General features: G+C 39.7%; 1 protein-coding gene across 3 annotated transcripts in view; it reads left to right on the plus strand.

Moving 5' to 3' along the window:
• The window catches only part of LRRC1 (leucine rich repeat containing 1), a 96760-nt gene that overhangs the window by 39475 nt on the left and 36536 nt on the right, over positions 1 to 20749 (plus strand). For all 3 annotated transcript variants that reach the window (XM_042480028.1, XM_042480013.1, XM_042480020.1), the window contains exons 3-6: positions 8227 to 8305; positions 11740 to 11829; positions 20207 to 20263; positions 20469 to 20532. In XM_042480028.1, the coding sequence (XP_042335962.1) occupies positions 8227 to 8305; positions 11740 to 11829; positions 20207 to 20263; positions 20469 to 20532 (290 nt within the window). The remainder of the gene's footprint in view (positions 1 to 8226; positions 8306 to 11739; positions 11830 to 20206; positions 20264 to 20468; positions 20533 to 20749) is intronic.

A 20749-nucleotide genomic window follows, 5' to 3' on the forward strand; every position in this document is an offset into this window, starting at 1 on the left:
CAAGAAGAATGAGAACAGAGTAAAAGCCATTAGCCTTGGCCCGTAAAAGGAAATTGGAGATCTTAGTGAGAGCTGTCTCTGTAGAATGCCTTGGGCGGAAACCAGACTGAAAGGGATCGAGGATGGAGTTGGCTTCAAGAAACTCAAGACAGCGAGAATAAACAACCCGTTCCAAAACTTTAGAAAGAAAGGGAAGAAGAGAAATCGGACGATTTCTATGGTATTTCTATGGATTTCTAGTCTATGTTATCCTAAAGCTTGGATGAAGATATACTTGTAACCCTTTTTCTTTTGATCTAATTCAGTGTACTGATTAAAATACTTGTTACTTTATAGGCTGCTGCTTCCAGATTTGCTGTAAAGAGCAAGCTGAGCTCTGGTTGCTAACCAGAATAGATCCATTACATCAGTCCATTGCATCAATGCCAACTAGGAGCTGTGAGGGGATTTTCTTTCTGTTTTTGGGTCCCCAGGCCCAGAGGAAGCCTTTCCCCCCCAAAATAGGAGGTGGCCTGAGGGCTACAAAATGGCCCTTGGGGATTGCAAATGTCCTGAAGGCTGCACTTAATCCAGCCCTGATTTAGGGCCATTAATTCAGTGGGTCTAGTTAGGGCTGTCAGTTGGGCTTAGACTTTAACCTTTGAAGTACCACTGGAGACTCTATTGTTGGTGCTGCAGCCTTCCCCCACGCTCCTTTCTACTAGGTTAGTTTTTTTTAAAAAAAATAGTCCATTCGATTATTTCTGTTTAGATGTACCTTGTCTGGCTGTCTGTGTATCTAAATCAGGCGTGGGGAACCTACAATCTTCGAGGTTCTAATGAACTACCATTTCCATCATGTCTCACCATCAGCCGAGCTGAAGAAAATTTTAGCCAGGCTCATGAGGCCTTGGTTGTAGCGTTCCTTATGGTGATGCTACATATAGTAGAAGACTAAAAGCATGTTAAACCATCAGTTTTTAAAAAATAAAACCAGTTAAATAGTTTAAAATAGAGCAAACCATAGCACATGAACAAATAGGACCTCGCTGTTCTGACTGGAATAGTACTAACATTGGCACAAATCAGACCTCTGAGGGGAGGGCATTGCTATGAAATGTCAGCAGATTACAATTATTATCTTCCTATTTTAAAAGCTTGTTCTTATTTATTACTGATGAAAAATGTAAAGAATCCGATATGTTTTAGTGACCCATCATAATGTAATTTTGCTGAAGTGTTAAATATATTTCCAGTGGTCCAGCAGGGCAGAGGGGTTGTGTAACAGAAAGAAAATTCCTACCTTTTCAGTACATTTCATAATCTGCTTACCACAGGGGTGAGAATTTTGTGACCCTCCAGATATTGTTGAGTTTTCAGTACTACAGCTCTATGTCAGAATAGCTAAGATGAAGCATGCTGAAAGTTGTAGTCCAACAACATCTGGTGGGTTACATGAATCCAACCCTTGACTTAAGAACATCACAGATGGACTGTGTTGATGCGCACAAGAAGAGAATCAAACACAAAGAGTATTTGTATGGAGAATGCAGATGCATTGGTTGCCTATCTCTGTTGTTTTAATTCATTCAGTTTACTGTAGTAAATAAAACAAAGCTGTATAAAATTTGATAGCATTTTAGGCAATGCAAAGAATTACTGCCAACTCTTCATAAGCCCTAAATGGCTTGGGCCCAGAGTACTTGGAGGACCGCCTCTCCCCATATAATCCGCCCCGCACTCTCAGGTCAGGTGGGAGACAACTTTTGAGAGTTCCCAATGTGAGATATGCAGTGTCTGCGCATAGGGCTTTCTCTGTTTCGGCCCCGCAGGCTTGGAACTCTCTCCCTGACGAGCTCCACTCGGCCCCCTCCCTGGAGTCTTTTAGGAAAAACCTCAAGACTTACCTCTTTCGCCAAGCTTTCCCCCACGTGTCCTAATGCCATCCTTCTCCTTGTATATTGCGTGCATTGTAAGGGTTGGAACTGCTTCCACTGTGTTTTTACTGTTTTTTAATTATTAGGATTGAATGATGGATTTTATACATTTGTATTGAATTGTTTTAATATGGAGAGTCTCTGATTGTGTAATTTTGTATTTTTATTATTCTGTAAACCGCTGTGATCGAAGGAATGGCGGTATATAAATAAAATCTAATTCATTCATTCATTCATAATTAAATAGATACCCTATGCTGTGTGCAGACTGTTGGAACATAAAAAAAGCAGACATGCTGGATCATACCAAAGACCTGTCTGGTCTAGCATTGTATTTGTAGGCATCTAAATACCTGTGGGAAACCCAAGAGAAAGATATGGGTGGAAAAGCGCCATCTTGCACACATTCTGTAGCAACTGGTACACAGAAACAAACTGCCACAGGTAAAGGTTAGGACTATAGGAAGCTGCCTTACGCCAAATCAGAGTGTTGGTTCATTAGAGTGATGAGCATACAGTATTTCAGACAAAAAACAGAGATAGTTAACATTTTTTATTAGGACTACTAAAGTGTGTAGCAAAAGTGGTGCATAAGTGCCACAAACCTCTGAAATTCCTTGCCAGGCATGATGGTGTGAAAATTAGGGAATGGAGAAGAAAGAAAGGGGGGAAAATAAAAAATCTGTTGGATTGGCCAATGTGTGTATCCATGAAGGTGCAAGGAGGACATTGCAGGCATGGTGACAAGAAGAGGTGTTGTATCAGCTTTCAGCAAGCTGGAAAGCACACGAAATGATTTATCTCCAATTCTCCACCAGCTAGCGAGCTGGCTGATACATTGCAAACAACTTACCAGTACAGCTTTTGTTAAAGTTTACAGATTTCTGAAATGGTTTGAAACAGTGTTTCAAACAGAAATCTCTCCCATCCTTATATGAGGAGATTGAACCTGGGGCCACTTATATGCAAAGCAAAGCTTTTCTCAGCCCTAGGTATGGTTCATATTTAGTCAGTGGCAGTAAATAAGAGAACACTCAGGCCTGGGAGAAGAAAGCATATGCTTTAACGTATTAACAACATTGCTAGCTTGACTTTCTCTCTTCAGTAGGCCTGACTTCCACTTGTTGTATGCCATAGAGCATATGCTTAAAACCTTATTGTTTCGCAGTCCCTGTGTACAGTCTGTCTGCTAGAGCATCTGGGTATCATGTGTGCATGTTTATAGAGCATTTATTAGTGTTCATGGTCAGAATGATGTTGCATATTCAAGGATTGAACTGGATAGCAGCATCAGAAATTCTCTTACCTGGTTTGCTGTTGTTACAGGCACAGATGTCGATACTAACCAAAAACAGAGGTTTGTGCTGTTCGAGGACTACTCCAGTGGTCCAGTATACACCTATTTTGAGCACGACAAATTGAAAACTCTGTCTTTTGCTTTTTAGTTAGCATCCCCCCTCCCCCCCAGCTATTAAAAGTTAGAATAAATTTGCCAAAATCTCATTGTTCCTGTTCAGTCTGTTAACACCATTTGTTAAATGAAAACAGGTATGAAAGTGCTTGCTAGTACAAGTCAATGAAGCTGATTTTCAAGATTCACCTTTTGCTGACTCTTCTGCTGAAACCAGCTGTTAATAGATGGTTGGAATTAAATTTTCTTCCTCTTCCATTGTGTTAAACAGATCTGAACATTTCCTTATTTGTGTTAATGTGTCCAAACTTTGTCAGAATTTCCATAATTTTGGCAATGTCAGGAACTGTCATTGAGGGGTTCTTGTACACTTGTTTAGGTAAGATGACAAAGCATACTCAGAAAGCCTCTCACAGTGAGATAATTTTAAATTCTATTCTGTTTTTCTTGTCGAATTGGGTAAACAAGTTTGGATGCTTTTCCTACAGCCACAGAAAGTGTCAAACATAACTTTAAATAACATGTATAGTGTTGACTTTGACCGGTGTGGGTCAGCAAAGGAAATTCCTGCATCCCTCTGTGATTGATGCATAGTTCTATCTACAGATGTCTTTAATCTGCACATGATATTATAGAGAAGCCTAAGAGAGAGCTATACAGTATTGTATTTATAGATGCCTGCTATCATATCACACTTGACAGCCTGTTGTGCTTCCTGGATCCCAGTTCTGAAAGGTTTCAGCTCTCTGGATTTAGTTTCTTTGTAGGGGACGTGTGGGAACTGTTGGGGGATTCTCTTGGTTTTACACACAGCAGCAGTTCCATTGGTGGAAGTGACTTAGTGAATCCTGGCCATAATCCATCTTCCTTTATTTAAATATAAGACTTTGTTCTCAATTCCCTTTCCCCATTTATATACCCCTTTGCTCCAAAGAGTAAACTTTAGTGTCCAGATCAGAGGGATACTTTCACTACATAATTTCTACCATGACAGGATTAAATGATGATGCACTGATCTTGTTAGCATGTCTTTTAGCATGCAATTTCTGCTGGAGAGCATGAGAGAATGTTGCATTTTCTAGCATTAGTTTACTGTTTTTGAACCATATACCATATATACTTGACTATAAGTCAACTTCATGTATAAATTGAGTACAGGTTTAGGGGCCAAAATTATGGATTTTGATATGACCCATGGATACGTTGAGGGTAAAACTTAGGGGCAGATGTGAAGGATTGGGGCCACAGAGTTGGGTTGAGCAGGCTGAGAGCCCAGGGGAGGAGGATGAACCAGGGAAGGAGGAAGAGGTTGAGGAGAGACAGGTGGACGCCAGGGTGGAGGAAGAGGGTGGGAAGACTACACCTGGGGGTGGAGAGGAGGTGAGTGTTTCCCTTTTAAGGAGACCTGGGGAAGGACGGGGGGAGGTGTGGCCAAGGAAGAGGGAGACGAGGTGCCATGGAAGACCAATGTCCTGGAGCAGTAACCTGAAGCCCTGTTCAAGTGGGGCGTTCGATAACTCTACAAGCCTATCATGGTCGTCCAAGAGTAGGACTCCATCTAGCAGTAGTACTCCCTGACTCTAGGTGGGAAGGCAACTGGGGACTGGTGTTAAGAGGTGCTGAGTTGGCTATAGCTGCCCCAAGGGAACCTGGAGGGCACCTGGTGGAACCCCCGTGCACAGAAGTGGGAGCATGGCCCACAGCCGGAGGAGCGGGAGACATTCGAAGTGGAGCACCAAGAGAAGCTCAGCCGGCAGGAGCCTCCTCCTTCACGGGACGAATAGCAGCAGGGAGACGGACAAGGTTGCATTGGCCAGGGAGAACCCCACCCCCGGGGCTCTTTGGGAAGACAGGCAGGGTTCAAGAGACCAAAGGGATGCACAGCTGAAGGAAGCGGAGCATCCGAAGATGGTTAGGCTGAGAGAAGCCTGGCCTGGCCAGTTAGTTATTGACTGGGCACTTTTATTTTGAGGTACTTTTGTTTCTGGTTCAATAAACGTTGTTGCAGCATTAAGAGGTGCACATGTACTTGTTGTGAAGAGTATGGAGCCTAGAGTATCCCTACCCCAACGCCACCCCTAGCCCTGCCCACAGCACATAGCAAAGGATCTAAAGAATGAAGCAAAAGAAAACAATGCCAAAGAACCTACAAAATCCCAGCAGGAATAAACTATCTCTGTTCACACTAAAGGATGAGTGAATAAGAGAATTGGAGCGGGGGGATCAATGTTTCCAGGGCAGATTACACTCTTGCTTTTCACCAGGGGATAGTTCTCTTTTTAAATAAAGAGTTAAAATACAGTACAGTGGACCCTTGTTATACGCTGGGGTTTGGTTTCAAGATCCTCCGTGGATAACAAAATCTGTGGATGCTCAAGTCCCATTAAATATAATGACATAGCAAAATGGTGTCCCTGATAAAAATGGAAAATCAAGGTTTGATATTTGAAATTTATACTTTCTTTTTAACATAGGGCGGACTGTATTTACATCAACCCATGGATAAGTTGACGTGGGGGGTTTTGGGTCAATTTTTTGACTAAAATTTCTAGACTTAAACATGAGTATATACAGTTCTTAAAGAGCAGTGCTATGGGGCAGAACATTTCCAGTGCATATTTTTTTCCATGGGGGTGGGGAATCCTCAACAAATCACTCATAAAATTGAGTTAACAGTGAATGGGAGTTAACATAGTGTTAAGCATAGTGTTAAGTTTCAAAGTTGTAATTAATGTTTTTCAAGTCATTATGCTTAGACATCTGTTTACCATGCTGTTTTAAATGCTTTTATTTGTTGTGCACTGCCCTTAGGGGCAGATAGGTAATGTAGAAATACTTCAAATAAATAGTAAATACAGATATATATTTATTGCTTTGTAAATAGAGTTATTATAAAATCACAAATAGATCTAATAATACGAATCAGTATCTAGTTATAAAGTCACCTGTACATTCACCAGAACTAAAACTGATTATTATTATTATTATACTTTTAAAAATATGCAGAACAGGGTCACATTTGTTTTATTTAGAAAGTCAGCAATGTGGTTGTATATGGTCTGTTAAGCATTTTTGGTTACTTTGAAACAGTTTGACGTAGTTGCAATAATGTCTAATCAGAAAAGAACCGCTGTAGTGTGTGGCATCATTATAGTGAGGCCACAGAAGAAAGGAAAGAATTTGGCAGACACTCCAGTGACCTCAGTGGAAGAAAAAGTTAGACAACTACAGCATATCATCCATAGGTCATTGGATATACTAAAATTAACATGTCAACAGTTTTCATGGTGCCTTTCCCCCTTAGATTTGAACTAATTATGTGTGGGAAATTACATGTTGTTGTAAAAATGTAAAGAGAAGTATTTTAATAAAAATAATTTCCATGCTTTAAATTTGCTATAATATAATATAATATAGTATAATATAATATAATATATGATGATAAATGTTTTTCTCTGGTGAAATGTTTCAGTTCAGATGCTTATGTCTTGTTTTTAAAAAGATTTGTTTTGTAAACATATTTTGGGAAAAGTTCAGAGGTTGAGTAGCATTTCTGTTTCTTTTTAGAGGCATAAGCAGTGGACTGGCTTTGTGTGTATTCATATTTTTCATGAATAAGTAGTGAATTGGCCAGAAATAACCATTGTTCCTCATCTGTGGTCATTATTGACTAAAAACTGAGGAAGAAGGAGATAGGGAAAGGTGTGTTTCCTAAACTGCATGTCAGTGCATGTATGCATATATATATATTACGAACACGCCAGTATCCAGAGAGATCATTCATTCCATACAATGGATACCCAGCCCATGTTTAAGATGCTTCGGTATCATGACAACAGCTTTCCTTCACCTTCCTGCCAATGGTCAATTATTACAATGGTCAACTATGACCATTGATGAGGAGCAATGGTTGTTTCTTGCCAATTCACTGCTTCTTCAAAGTTAGTAATTTGGTGTTATAAACAATGATTTATGTCTTTTTGCTAGCTTTGCATGTCAGATGCAGAATGACTCCTACGAAGGAGCAAAATGGGGACTGCTCGCCAATAGTTGTTATCTTCTATTTTAATGTTTGTTGTTTCAGTTCAGGATTTTTAAGGGCAATCTTGAAACTGTCCCCAAGCTGGATTTTTAATCTTGCTTAGATCCATGTGGTCCCTTTCCCTCCCCCCTCTGGAATCTGATGTGGTGTCCCTCTGTACTGTATATGTTGACTCTATTTCTGAGGTCTGTTTCAAAAATGACATGCTGTTTTGTGGTGTCGTTATGTTGCATTCCTCATGCAAAGCTCCTCAATTAGGGAATAGTTCTTTACAGTTTATACTATATTTACATATTTCCTGGTAAAAACTGGCTTGAAGAAAAAAGAACAGCAACTGGAAGGGTAAGGAGTGAGATCGAATGGGGATATGTGATCAGCACTGCTGGTAAAATAATGCTGGATTATTCTTTTGGGTTATATATACTAAATGAATTTTGTATAATTGATATAATTGAAATGCAAACTAGTATCTTGCATCACTTCTGTTAAGTGATGCTTGTTAGTGCTCACTAACAGTAAATTACAGTACAGTTTTGTTTTTGTGAGGATTGTAAAATGTATTGATTTCTAATATATATATATTGTATGGTAGGTTTGAGAGCCAGCATGATGTAGTGGTTTGAGTGTTGGACTACAACTCAGAAGACCAGAATTTGAATCTTTGCTCAGCCATGGAAACCCATTGGCTAATCCTAGGCAAGTCACACTCTCTCAGCCTCAGAGGAAGGCAAAGGCAAAATCTCTCTGCAAATAAAACCTCGTGATGTTTGCTTTAGGGTCACCATCAAGTCGGAATTGACTTGAAGGCACTCACAAACTTAGTTGCTATTTCTGAATATATGTTTTCTCTTCTGCAGATATTCCTGAAATTCCTGAAAGTATCTCCTTTTGCAAATCACTACAAGTAGCAGACTTCAGTGGAAATCCCCTCACCAGGTAACTTTTCATAAAATTGAATGAATTCTTGTAAAACTACTGAGACCTTTGCTTTCTAATGGTTCAGTTTACACAAACTTTGTTTCATGGAAAAAGTATTTAAAATATTGTGTATAAAATTACCTTCAGGCTATGTGTATGAGATGTATATGAAACATAGGCCCAAAGCAGATGAGTGGCAAGCAGGGGCCTGAGGCTGCTCCGGTTGTAAGCCGGCCGGAACTGCAGTGACTGCCTGACCTGCTGCAGCCAGACCCGAGCCACACTATCAGCAGCTGGATTATTCTGGCTCCCTTTTGCTCCAATCCAAAAGACTGGAGTATAGCTTTGCAGCGGCTTCAGGCTGCTTTGGGGAAGTGCATCATGTAAGCACCACACCCCCAAAGTGGCTGGAAGCTGCTGCTTTTGACCCATCTGTTCTGAGCCATAAATGAATTTTGTGTTTAGACTTGGGTCACATCTCCAAGAGATCTCATTATATATATGCAAATATTTTTTTAAATCCAAATCACTTTTGGTCCCAAGCATTTCAGATAAGAGATATTCAGCCTGTAGCATACTGAAATTAGGTTTGCTTATATAGGAAAAAAGCCTGGGGATCAGCTCAAGAGCTATTAATGTGTGGCTTTTCAGATGTGTGCAAACACATTGTTTCAAAACAAAGGCCATTATTTCTTATATCTGAAGCAGCTAGCGAAAGCTGGTGGTTATGTGTAATCCAGAAAAAATGGCTAGGGAGTCTCAAAAATGCTGAGGGAGAAATTGATGGATTTTTCAGAGGCTCTTGAGCTGGTTTTTGTTTGACAGAGTTGTTAATCACAGACACTGTAGTACAAAATACACGAACCTTGTGACATTTCTGAATGAAATATGGATGCAGCTCTCCTCAGCATAAGACAATAAAGTATGAGTAGGGATATTTCATCATTTGCTGCCCCCAGGTACTTTATCAAGAAACATCTTGATTTAAATTTGCCAGGGCTGCTGACAGTGTATGTGAGGGATAAATGTTGGCTACTTGCCTAGAGTGCAAAATCTCAAGTGAGATATGCCAGGCAGATGATATATTTTTTTCCTCTGGTAGTTCATTATTTTGCCTTACTGTCTTCCTGATCAAATATATGCTGTATCTTTCCACCTGGGAGCACCTGAGAAGCAGAGAAGACTTTAACAAAAGGTTTATTTTCCTCCCACATTGCTTCAGACTAGTACAAAGCTGTTTTCTGGAATTTTGCCTTTTTTACTGTGTTATAGTACTTGGACACCAGAAATAACTAGATAGATTTGTGAGCCTAAAATGCCCCTGGGTTCTTAATTGCCTTTGTATGATTGTCTAGATCTTGGTTTAAATTTCCTTTACTCACGATTCCACTTCTATCTGGCAATCTACTGCTACGAAAACCCAAAATATTTCTTCCTTAGTTTCTCTGTCAACGCCGTGATAACAAGGCCAAATAACTAGCCATGATTTAACAAAAATCAATTATTTATGAAACGATTTGGCATTTCCCCCAACCCTCACAAGTTATTTTAAAATGTAGATTAATAAAAGCTTGTTAATATATTTTATCATTCCGTACACTTTAAATTGCAACATATTTCTTCAGATATAAATTTGGGCCAGAATATTCTAAGGCAGTTATGAATATGTAACCTAGAGTTGGACTCTCGTGACTGTAGGAGGTTCACAATCCCTTTCTAAGCCCCTAGTTTAGTTTAGGAGCTACATAGGGACTATGAAAGTCTAACAGACCCTACTTACTAGGAACCAATTCAACCGGGGTCAGTTCTCATGTTGATTGAGACGTAGCTGGTTGGTGTTCCTACCCCATCCCCATGCAGTGATCTCCAGCATGAGGGGGGATTGTGACAGGAACTTGTGATTCTGCCTGTAGCACTGAAGATTGCTCATGAGAGGAGGTGGAAATGACAACTGCTTCCTGTGCAAGAAGGGAGCAGACTCCCATCAATCACAGCTGCTTCACAATAAGTAGGAATTGGGGAGATCAGGCCAGGATGCACTTTGTAGCACCATAACTACGGTGCTTACGCATATGTAAATCTCATACAGAAACTTTGGCCATAATTCCTACCACCTGTACCCACACAAAAGAACTACCTTCCATTTTCAATCCAGACCCATCACTCTCCCAATGTTCAGCTTCACCCCTCACTGCTGTCACACCATTCCTGATTCCTTTCTGTACAAGCCATTCACACACCTTAACTATATTTACTCTAAAACATAAATCTGTGCAGATAGTGTCAAATAGCCAAGTGTGACAGTAAAGCTCTAGGATTGGGACAGGCTTTGTATTTTTAGCACAGTTTTAATATTTCCCATTCATGTATCGGTCCTGTGACTACTTCCTGTTTAACACAGAACATACATCTAAATGAGAACAGAGGCTGTTTAATTAGCTCCTTTGGGGCAGTATTTCCATCTAGACAGTCAGCTGTTAATCTTTGCTTTCACTGCCCTTATGCCCTGGATAGTTTTAGAAGAGCCTAGAAGATCATACCTAATCTGTGACAGATTCTTGTCTTGAACTGAGCCCTTGTGGCTGATAGCCATTTTACATAGTTGCAGGACTTGAGAGAGTGGGAGTCCTTGCAGTCAAGTGATGACAGTTGGCTTTTTATCAATTAGGATAGCTTCAGTGTTGTGTCTCTGCTTCACTTTAATGAACTGTTGATTTCCCTTTTCAGACAGCATGGGCTGTGTGTTGTATTACAGGCCAAGCTGCCAAATTGTAAGAGAAAGGAGGTCCTTTTACGTATCTTGGGAAACAGTAGTTCACAGTGGCTGGGGGGTACGGGGAGAAAAGGACTTGCAATAAAAAATGCCATATTTGAGAAGAAAGAGTGTTTTTAAGGCATGGATGGACAGATTATGCCCTTGTCAGAAGTTTTTAGACTACAGCTCCAAGCAATTCTCTCCATCTGAGCGATGAGAAATGTCCATTATCACTGAGGAGGGCCACAAGTTGCCCATCTCTGTTTTAAAACATGCAGTTAACAATACCGAGCTATGTATCCACAACTCCCTGTGTTAAGAAATATGTATTACTTCAGTATCATGGACTAATTCTAAGTGGAATCCTAGCATTAAGAATTACATTTAAAAGAATAAGTATTGAGGATGGTCTGTATTTTATAAACTGTACTTTTAATGGTTGATACGCATTAAAATGAAATATCTGTCCTGCTTTAGTTGTATTTATTCTGTTTTAGGATTTATGATTTTAAAATCACCTTGAAAATCGATATGAATGTATTTTAAATGAATAGTAATTGTAAAAAAACAGAATGTAGTTCAGTTTTTTTCTGGTTATAGTGTTCATTTTTTTATAGTTTTGTGGGGAGGTGACTATGGAGAACAGAATCTATCTTTTTTTGTTTTGTCCCTAACTGATTTGAACTCTTCTCTTTAGGTTGCCTGAAAGCTTTCCTGAGCTGCAGAATCTTACCTGTCTCTCTGTAAATGATATCTCTCTACAGGCATTGCCAGAAAATATTGGAAAGTAAGTTCTTTTACTAGTTTTAGAAAAGAGAGACCTGGCCTACTTGGAATACGTATTTTTGAACTGGTTATTGCTGTGCTGAATTCCTTAAATTGGTAATAACACAAAGTTGGACTTTTATGTGAAATTTAATTACTTGATATTTGAGATGCAGTTGGCCCTTCTGTATATATATCCACAGATTTTATTCAAAAAAGTATAACTTCCAAAAAGCAAACCTTGATTTTGCCATTTTATATAAGGGACACCACTTTATCTACCACATTGTATTTACTGTATATATTCAACTGAAAGTCTATCTCATGTGTAAGTCGAGGGCAGTTTTGGGGCCAACATAATGGATTTTGCTATGACCTGTGGATAAGTGTAGGGTAAAACTTGGAGGCTTGTATGTGCATGCTGCAAGAGGGACTCTAATTGTGGCTTTTTGCTTAAGCATTTCAGCCTTCATTTCAGCCTTCACTCCCCAGTGAGAAGTGTAGGCGCGAGAGGGACTCTTAAACAGCAATATCAGTGAATCACCCAGACTCTTTCTGTTTGGCTCAAGACTGGATGGGGAAATCTGAAAGAGCTGTTATCATATTACCATACTGACCTGTAAATAAGTTGACCTGGGATGTTGGGGTCAATTTTGGGGCATAATTTTTTCAACTTATAGATGAGTATATATCATAATGAGACTTGAGCATCCATGGATTTTGGTATCCATGGGGAAAGGGCAGAGTCCTGGAACCAAGCCCCAGCGGACAGTAAGGGCTTTATTTTGGATGACTTTTAAAATACATTCCTTTATCTTACAGGAGATTAAATTGTTCACAAAAAGAATAGCACTTCCTGAACATTTTAGTACAATATAAGACATCTCTTTGTCACAGTGTGACTTAGATAAGACTGTATACTGCATATAGATACAAATGAAGAATGTTTAAATTAAACTATTCTTTCCAGAAAGGAGGAAAAACAATTTAATTATTTTTCCCCAGTGCCACATACCTTCAAAAACTATGCAGGGTTGTTTTTTTTTTGGGGGGGGGAGTTTTTATATTGGGATAAAGTCTCTGGCATGTGGGGAAAGGTAGATCCCTGCCCCAGCCCCACATGATACCAGGAAGCATGGAGACCACTGGTTGATCTGGGAGGCTCTAGTCTTCCAGATCCTTAGCTGTCTTTCCTTATCTCCTGTCCTGTGTGATGTAAGAAGGGTGGAGGGAGAAGGTAGCCATGGATCTGGAATCTGGTTCTCAGTTGCTTTTTTTGCTCACTAGTCTTGCATGGCACTAGGAGGGTGGAGGGGGAAGGTAGCTGTGGATCTGAAAAGCCTTCATCTGCCTTTCCCCCTTGCCTGCTCCATGCAACAAGGGGAGAAGGAAGGCAGCTGTGAATATGGAGGCTTTAGCTTCCCGGGATTCTTTTCTGGCTCTCCATTACTGGATTGCTGTGTGACTTTGAGAGGCAAGTCTATTTGAGGACAAGAAAAGAGCTTGCAGAATATTCTTCTTATTGGGATTTTCAAACAGTTAAAAGCCCCTTTCTCAGTTTCCAACTTCTTCAAGAGACTTGTTATAGAAGAGCCTGTTTTAGTTGACAAATTTAGGGATTCTTGAACAAAATGCACTGCAGTAAATTTAGACTTTCATCATAGGTGGCGAAAAGAAACAGGAAACAGTTTTTAAAAAGAAAAACTCTTTTGAGTGTATTTGTTTTACCTTTTTGTTCCTATTTTATTTGGTATAATATTCATGCTGTTTGTGCCCACATAAAGCTGAGGAGGCCGAATTTAAATATCTTTAAAAATATAATACAACCCCCTGAGCTTCAGGAAGTAGTTAGGGGCTGCTTGATAGCTTTGGTATCAGTTGCTGCTGTCTGTACAATGTGTATGAGTCAGTAATTCAGAGAAGTGTGAGTGTGTTTGTGTCACAACTTCTGGTGGGCTAGAATTCAAACATGAATAATTATGCATTTTGTGTGCCAAACATAAGTTGCACCTGCAGATAAACATATGTTATTGAATGGTGCAAAGTGGAAACAGGACAAAATATAAAAAAGCACTATATTTTCCAGAAAGAGTGTGTTTGTGGGTTGTACACTAAAAACACATTCCACACATTATATGTAGTTATATTTTTGTATGCAAGCAGTAGTTGCCCATCTATTTTCAGAAGAAATTAGACACTGTTTGAAATAAAGTGAGATGGATTTTTGACCTCACAGTATTTGGTATGCTAATGTAGGGTGAATTTTGTAGATGGTATACCTGAAAGATAATTGTTTCAATTGGATTTGGTTATGGATATGCACATTGAAATCTACTAAATCCTATACATGAGAGCAGTACAGTTAGCAGCAGCCATTATTCATTTTTTCAGATCGCTGTAATTTGCAATTACAAGTTGAATATCCCTTATCTGAAATGCTTGGGGTCAGAAGTGTTTTTGATTTTGATTTTTAAAAAATTTTAGGAATATTTTCATATACACAATTTCATATACACATCTCTTGGAGATGGGGCCCAAATCTAAACATAACCTGAAGGTACGTTTGTGTACACTGAACTGTCGGAAATCAATAGTGTCACTATCTCAGTCATTCATGTGGATGGCCATTTTTTTATTTTGGAGTATTTTGGATTTCAGAATTCTGGATAAGGGATACTCAACAAGTATCTGATTTTAAAAATGAGCATTAGCTTCTCTGCAAGTCCTGAATTAATGCAGTCACAAAGACGGCTTTACTGAGCTGTAGTAACTGAAGTTCTTGCTTATATCTTTGGTAACTCTAGGTCAATGGTCTCCAAACGTTTTAGGGCTACTGCTCTCTTTCCTCTTGGATGACACCCCTAGCATCCCCTCCCCACATATTTCTTGATGTTAGCTCTACTATTCTACTGCACATTCAAAACAACCAAGCTCAGTCACTGCTTCCTTTGCCATCTGGTCACCCTGAAGCAGCAACCTAATAGCTGGCTGAGCAATATTTGAGAAGCCTCTCATCTGTGCTGGTTTTGCCACTAGGGCATGTCACTGGGGGCATGTGAGGTGTGGGGCGCACCAGGTGACACTGTAAGTGGGGTGACACCACAACTACTACCCTAACAACACCACTGTTGCTTTCTAAACATCTGCCTTTTGGAAGAAATGGAGCATAGCATTAATGTACCTTGTAAGACGCAAGGAGCTCAGTGGAAGAAAAGGTGCAGCCAGAAATTGGGGCAAACTAGGCTTCTCCTTTATCTGATCACTGAGCTTCCAACACCCTCTGGGAGAGGAGGAGTAGACAGGGCAGGACTTTCTGGGTTCCTCCATCCTCCTGGTATAACGTGGCCCCATCCATGAGAGAGGGAGAAGCAAGTAGGAAAATCAAGAAGATAGTGAGTATGAGGAAATCTGCTGTCTGCCATTGACACAAGAGTCTCCAGCTTTGGGAATAGAGTGCAGGAAGAACCAAGGTATTCTTCATTCTCTTGACTCCCAAAGCAGAAAGTAGTTGTTAGAATGGGAGACAGCAGCCTCCAGTTTCAGGAGTATATAAACATTATTAAGAATTCTGTGTGGTTTGGTAGGGGAAGAAGTTAATTGGATGCGGGGGTGGGTTGGGTTGACAATTATTAAACAAATTAGGATACTAAACACTTTATTGTCTTAGGGCCTTTTTATTCAGGGAACCTTTCTACTTTCAAAATAATAGTTTAATTGGGTTAGTCACTGTATAGGCCTGTGTACCTGCATTCACACATAATATCGCTATTTCACCTTCTTGTTACTGTTTAATTGCATTCATACATTGCCTACATTACTTCAGAAACATTCACATTTGAATGAGAAACTGCCATATTCAAATATGGGTCTGATTTGAAACTGAACCTGCTGAAAAGGGCATGTTTTGGAATGTAATCCCCTGAGGCATCTAATTGGTCTGGGTATCTTCGTGCATAAAAATTATAAACTCATCTAAAACACAGCTTTTGAAGCTGTTTTCCGTCACTGTTGTTCAAAATGTGTATATGCATTGGCATTACTTTTGTATTTAAGGGGGAAAAAACTTTAACATTACTTTTAGGGTAACTCTGCATTGTAAAAAATGAATTTCATTGAATTATACACTCTTACTGTTACAAGGGCATATACCACTGCTCTAAATTCATCATTTATTGGTAGCCTCCCCCAGCTTCTTCAATGCTGGCTGGCTATGATGAGAGCTGTAGTCCAACAGTTCCAAAAGACGCCAGTTCAGAGAAAGTTGTTCTGTGATTAAGAAGAATCTTATGCTCATTTCTCTGAACTATTGCATTAGTAACTACTATGTAAGAGTTAGTAGTGCTACAGATTGTGCTTGTGTTGCTGCTTGGTCCAGGGAGGTGACCCAGCACAACAACCCAAGTTTCCTACTGTAGAAGGCAGATGAGAATGTTGGCTACTTGGTTGTTAAGTGGTACTGAAATGGACTGGTAGAAGGAGGTAGGATTATAGTAAAACTGTGTCATCCTGAGGTTTAAGAGGTAATCTTGGAGACAGTTAAGAGTAATGCAACCATGTGCCTGACAGTTATTATGGCTGCATCTGCACTGCAGAATTAATGCAGTTTGACTCTGTTTTAACTGCCATGGCTCAATGCTGTGGGATTCTGGGATTTGTAATTTTATGAGATATTTAGCCTTCTCCATCAGAGAGCTCTGGTGCCACAACAATCTTAACAACCCCAGGTTTTCACAAGATGGAACCATGGCAGTTAAAGTGGTGTCAAACTGCATTCATTCTGCAGAGTGGCAGCAGCCTCAGTTGTGGTATATTACAAGATATAGTTCGATAACATATTTTAAGCTGTTTGACACTCTAAAACAGTGGTCCCTAAACTGTGCTAAGAGAATTTGGACTTCAGCTCCCAGAATTCCAGACTATTGGCCAACATGGCTGAGGCTTGTGGGAGCTGAAGTCCAAAATCTCTTAAAGGGCACAGTTTGGGGACAACTGCTCTAAAATATAGTCACAAAAGTCTTGAAAGGCAGATAGATACTGCTGTGAAACATTTGTACTAACATTTATTAGCAAATTCGTTTCTATTAAATAAAGACTCTGGTTGGATTGACCTTTCCTGCTTTGGGACATCACTTTTTTATTATTTAGAAATTAGTCTAGCATAGAACAAAAAGTAGTATTTTTCTGGATAGTTACTTGTTGCCTTGTATGCATTTGGGCTTTAAATGGCATTGTGGTAGACTGTTTCATTTCATAGCTGTCTGACTGAACTATTGTGCCTGATCCCTGTTAAACTAATACATTCACCGTCTGAAAAACTTGCCTCTAGTTCATTAAAACTTCCAGCACAGTAGAAATATTTGGTCCTTAAGATTCCCCAGAGCTCTTTGTATCTCTCCACAAATGATGAGGATGGCTGCCCCTCGGTGATTTATTACTGTGTTAGGTAGAGTATGCCTTTCATAAGAAAATCACATGAAATTCATAAGCCTACAGGTGGCTTGAAGACATACAAAAATACACACACACACACACAAAAATATACACAGAGGCAGCTGTGATATAAATGTGGGCATATTTCTGTTTTTATTTTGCTCTGCGAGGTTGGAGGATTAAAAGAGATTATAGCTTTGGGATAATGTCCCTTTTCTTGTGTTCCATTTAGTCCAAAATAAAAGCAGGATGGGGGTGGGTGGGAATTGAATGTTACTATGATGATGATAGGCTTTTAGTATGATGGGGCTTTTACTATGATAGGGCGTAAGTGAAAAGCTTAGCTGTGTGTAATGTCACTTATGATGATGAGCACGCCATCAGCAGGAAATTATGACTAAGGCCTGTTACAGACTGCCAAAATAAAGCTGCTTGGGGTCTCTTTGGAGGTATGTTATTTAAATGATGCATGAGTCCTAAGAATCCGGAAGCTGCACCAAAGCTGCCCTCCAGTGCTTAAGAATGGAGTGTGGCTTTGGCGCGACCTCCGGACTCTTAGGACCCATGCATCATTTAAATAGCATACCTCCAAAGAGACCCGAAGCAGCTTTATTTTGGCAGTCTGTAACAGGCCTTTGTGAACTTTGCTTAACTCTGCCTTCTGTGACTTTGATAACCTCTTCTGTCATAATTATACACAACACTGGAAGGACTTACTTGTTCCATTACAAGAAAAAAGGTTTATAAATCTCAATTAATTTGCAGAGATGGATAAATTAACTATTTTATAAGAACAGAAACTATAGAAACTATTAAAGATAAACTGAAGTCTCTGATTGACAATTGGTAGAAGGAATAGGGAGTGATGTATACTTTTGGATTTGCAGGCTACCGTTAGTTTAGAAAGTATTTTAAAGTAGTGTGCCATTTCTTAATAATAATTACAAATTTAGTTAAATTTCTTTTTAAATATTTTTGTGTAAAAGATATTGGGGAAATAGAATTAATGACTCGTTTGCTACCATAAAAAGGCAAGCTGGAAGTCACTTATTAATCCCTACTATTGTGAAAAAGACTAGAGTAGTAGTGTTGGCGGGGTTGTAATGTTTGCAATATTTGTTGTGTTGTAACACTCTATATGTGTTATAACCCAAAGGATTTTGAATTTGAATTGACATTCTCACATACCAATGGCATATATATCTCTGTCCCTGGCTTCCATTCCACCAAAAACATCTGAGGAAGTAGACTGAAGTCTATGAAATCTCATGCTGCCAACCTATTTCTTTCAGTTAGTCTCAAAGATGCTACAAGATCTCTCTACATACTGATTCTAGAGATTAACATGGCTATATCTTTGAACTCTATATGTGTGTTATATCATTGGAATATTTATGTTCGTTCGTTCTCTCTCTCTCTCTCTCTCTCTCTCTCACACTCACACTCTCACACACAGAGAGCCCTCCATATCCATGGATTCTGTATAATCCACAGATTGAATTTAAAAAAAAGCCATAAAGCCAACCTTGATTTTTTCCCTTCATTTTATGTAGGGAACACAATTTTACTGTGTCCTTCTATATACTGAGACAGGGGTCGGCAACCTCTGGCCCGCGGGCCGGATCCGGCCCCCGGAGGCCTTCGTTGCGGCCCCCGGGGGCAGTTGCCGCCACCGCAGCACGAAAAAATAACGGCGCCCATAGTGGCAAAAAGCCGCTCTGGGCGCCGCAATTTTTCGCCCAAAATGGTGCCGAACTCTCGCACGACCTTCTTTGAGGTCGCGCAAGAGTTCGGCGTCATTTTGGGCGAAAAAATGGCAGCACCCAGAGCGGCTTATTGCCGCTCTGGGCGCTGCCATTTTTTCGCCCAAAATGGCGGCGCCCAGAGGCGAAGTCTTGCGCGATCTCAAACAAGGAAGCTCCACCCCCGGCTTCGGCCCCCCAGTCGCCTGAGGGACAGCAACCCGGCCCCCAGCCCAAAAAGGTTGCCTACCGCTCTACTGAGATTTGAGCATCAACAGATTTTGGCATCCGGGGAAGGGGGGGTATCCTGGAACCAAATCCCAGTGGAGACCAGTGGTCTAATATACAGTATTTATGTATGTATATCTCCCCCCCCCCCCCCACCCCCGTGTGTATAGGAGAGATAAACTTAAAAATTAATTTCAAAACCGATCAGTACATTTATATTTATACTACAGAAAAGTTATGCTTTTCTTTTTAATGTAGTCCAAGGTCTTTTTAAATTATTATGGAAATATTACTTTGTTGGCCTGTCACTCTGAGAATCCCTGTCAACATGGCCAGTAGTTATACTTGTGGGATTCTTGTTCAAAAAAGTAACTTTTCTAAACTCAGTGTATAACTATTACAGGCTCAAGCAACTTACCCTTACCTCTTTTCCCCATTTCATTCCTCATTCTAAAGAACGAATGTATGTAACCTGTGAATATATGTTTGTGTGTTTGTTGTCCTAGTACTCACTTAACTGCTGCTAGTCCTGTTAACTTCTCCCATTTATCAAGGTGTCCCAGATTTTATATTCTATTCTGATTTAGAGATTTGTTTAGTCTTTTTTCAATTCTATGCTGCTTGCTGCTTACTACTACTGTAGTTGGGAAATAATTTTTGCATGTACACATAGCTTAGGAGCTTGGTAAAGTGGATAAAAGTCCAGAAATTGCAATATGTGTGATCACAGTCCCAAAGTTCCAACTATGTGTGTCAGTACAAAAAAACAAAACAAACAAAAAACCCACCCACTTTTGAAACCTGGTGTTCCTATGTTATTTTTATTTATATTAATAAAATTATGCTCCCTCACATTTGAATATATCTCTGTGTGTGTGTGTGTGTGTGTGTGTGTGTGTGTGTGTTAAGGAAATGTTTACCTGTCTTTTATGGCACTTTTATTTTTGATGGTCTTTTTAAAATCCTAAAGCATTAATAGAATTTCTTTTATCTTTTTAGCCTTTATAACCTGGTATCACTGGAACTGAGAGAGAATCTGTTGACATATTTACCTGAGTAAGTGATGGTTGCAGTTTGTTTTTACATTCTCAGCATGAATTTATTTCTTTTGCTTCCATAATTTTTAGTAAGTGATTTGATTCTAGATCACACCACTGCTTTCACTAGAGGCTTTGAAACATAATTTTTAATAGGCTGCTTTTATTGTCATATGCCCCCACACACAAAAAAAACCCCTCAGCTCTGTTAACTCTTTTTCCAGGTCAGTTGCCCAACTGCAGAGACTAGAAGAGCTGGATTTAGGGAACAACGAACTCTATAATTTGGTAAGCCTCTTTTCCAATTTTTATAATAAAACATCAGATGTGTTACCTTTTCAATACACAAACTTCCAAACTCTCGGTAGTGATATTTGGGGGGGGGGGGGGGAGGTCTTCTTCTGAATGATCTGTGCATTGATTGCACTTAGATTATTTTTTTGGCAGGCTAAAGAACTGTCTGCTTATTGCATGCCTGGAGGTTACATTATTCAAAAATTCTTCA

Source organism: Sceloporus undulatus, chromosome 1 (genome assembly GCF_019175285.1).
Source record: "Sceloporus undulatus isolate JIND9_A2432 ecotype Alabama chromosome 1, SceUnd_v1.1, whole genome shotgun sequence".
NCBI classification, from domain to species: Eukaryota; Metazoa; Chordata; class Lepidosauria; order Squamata; family Phrynosomatidae; genus Sceloporus; species Sceloporus undulatus.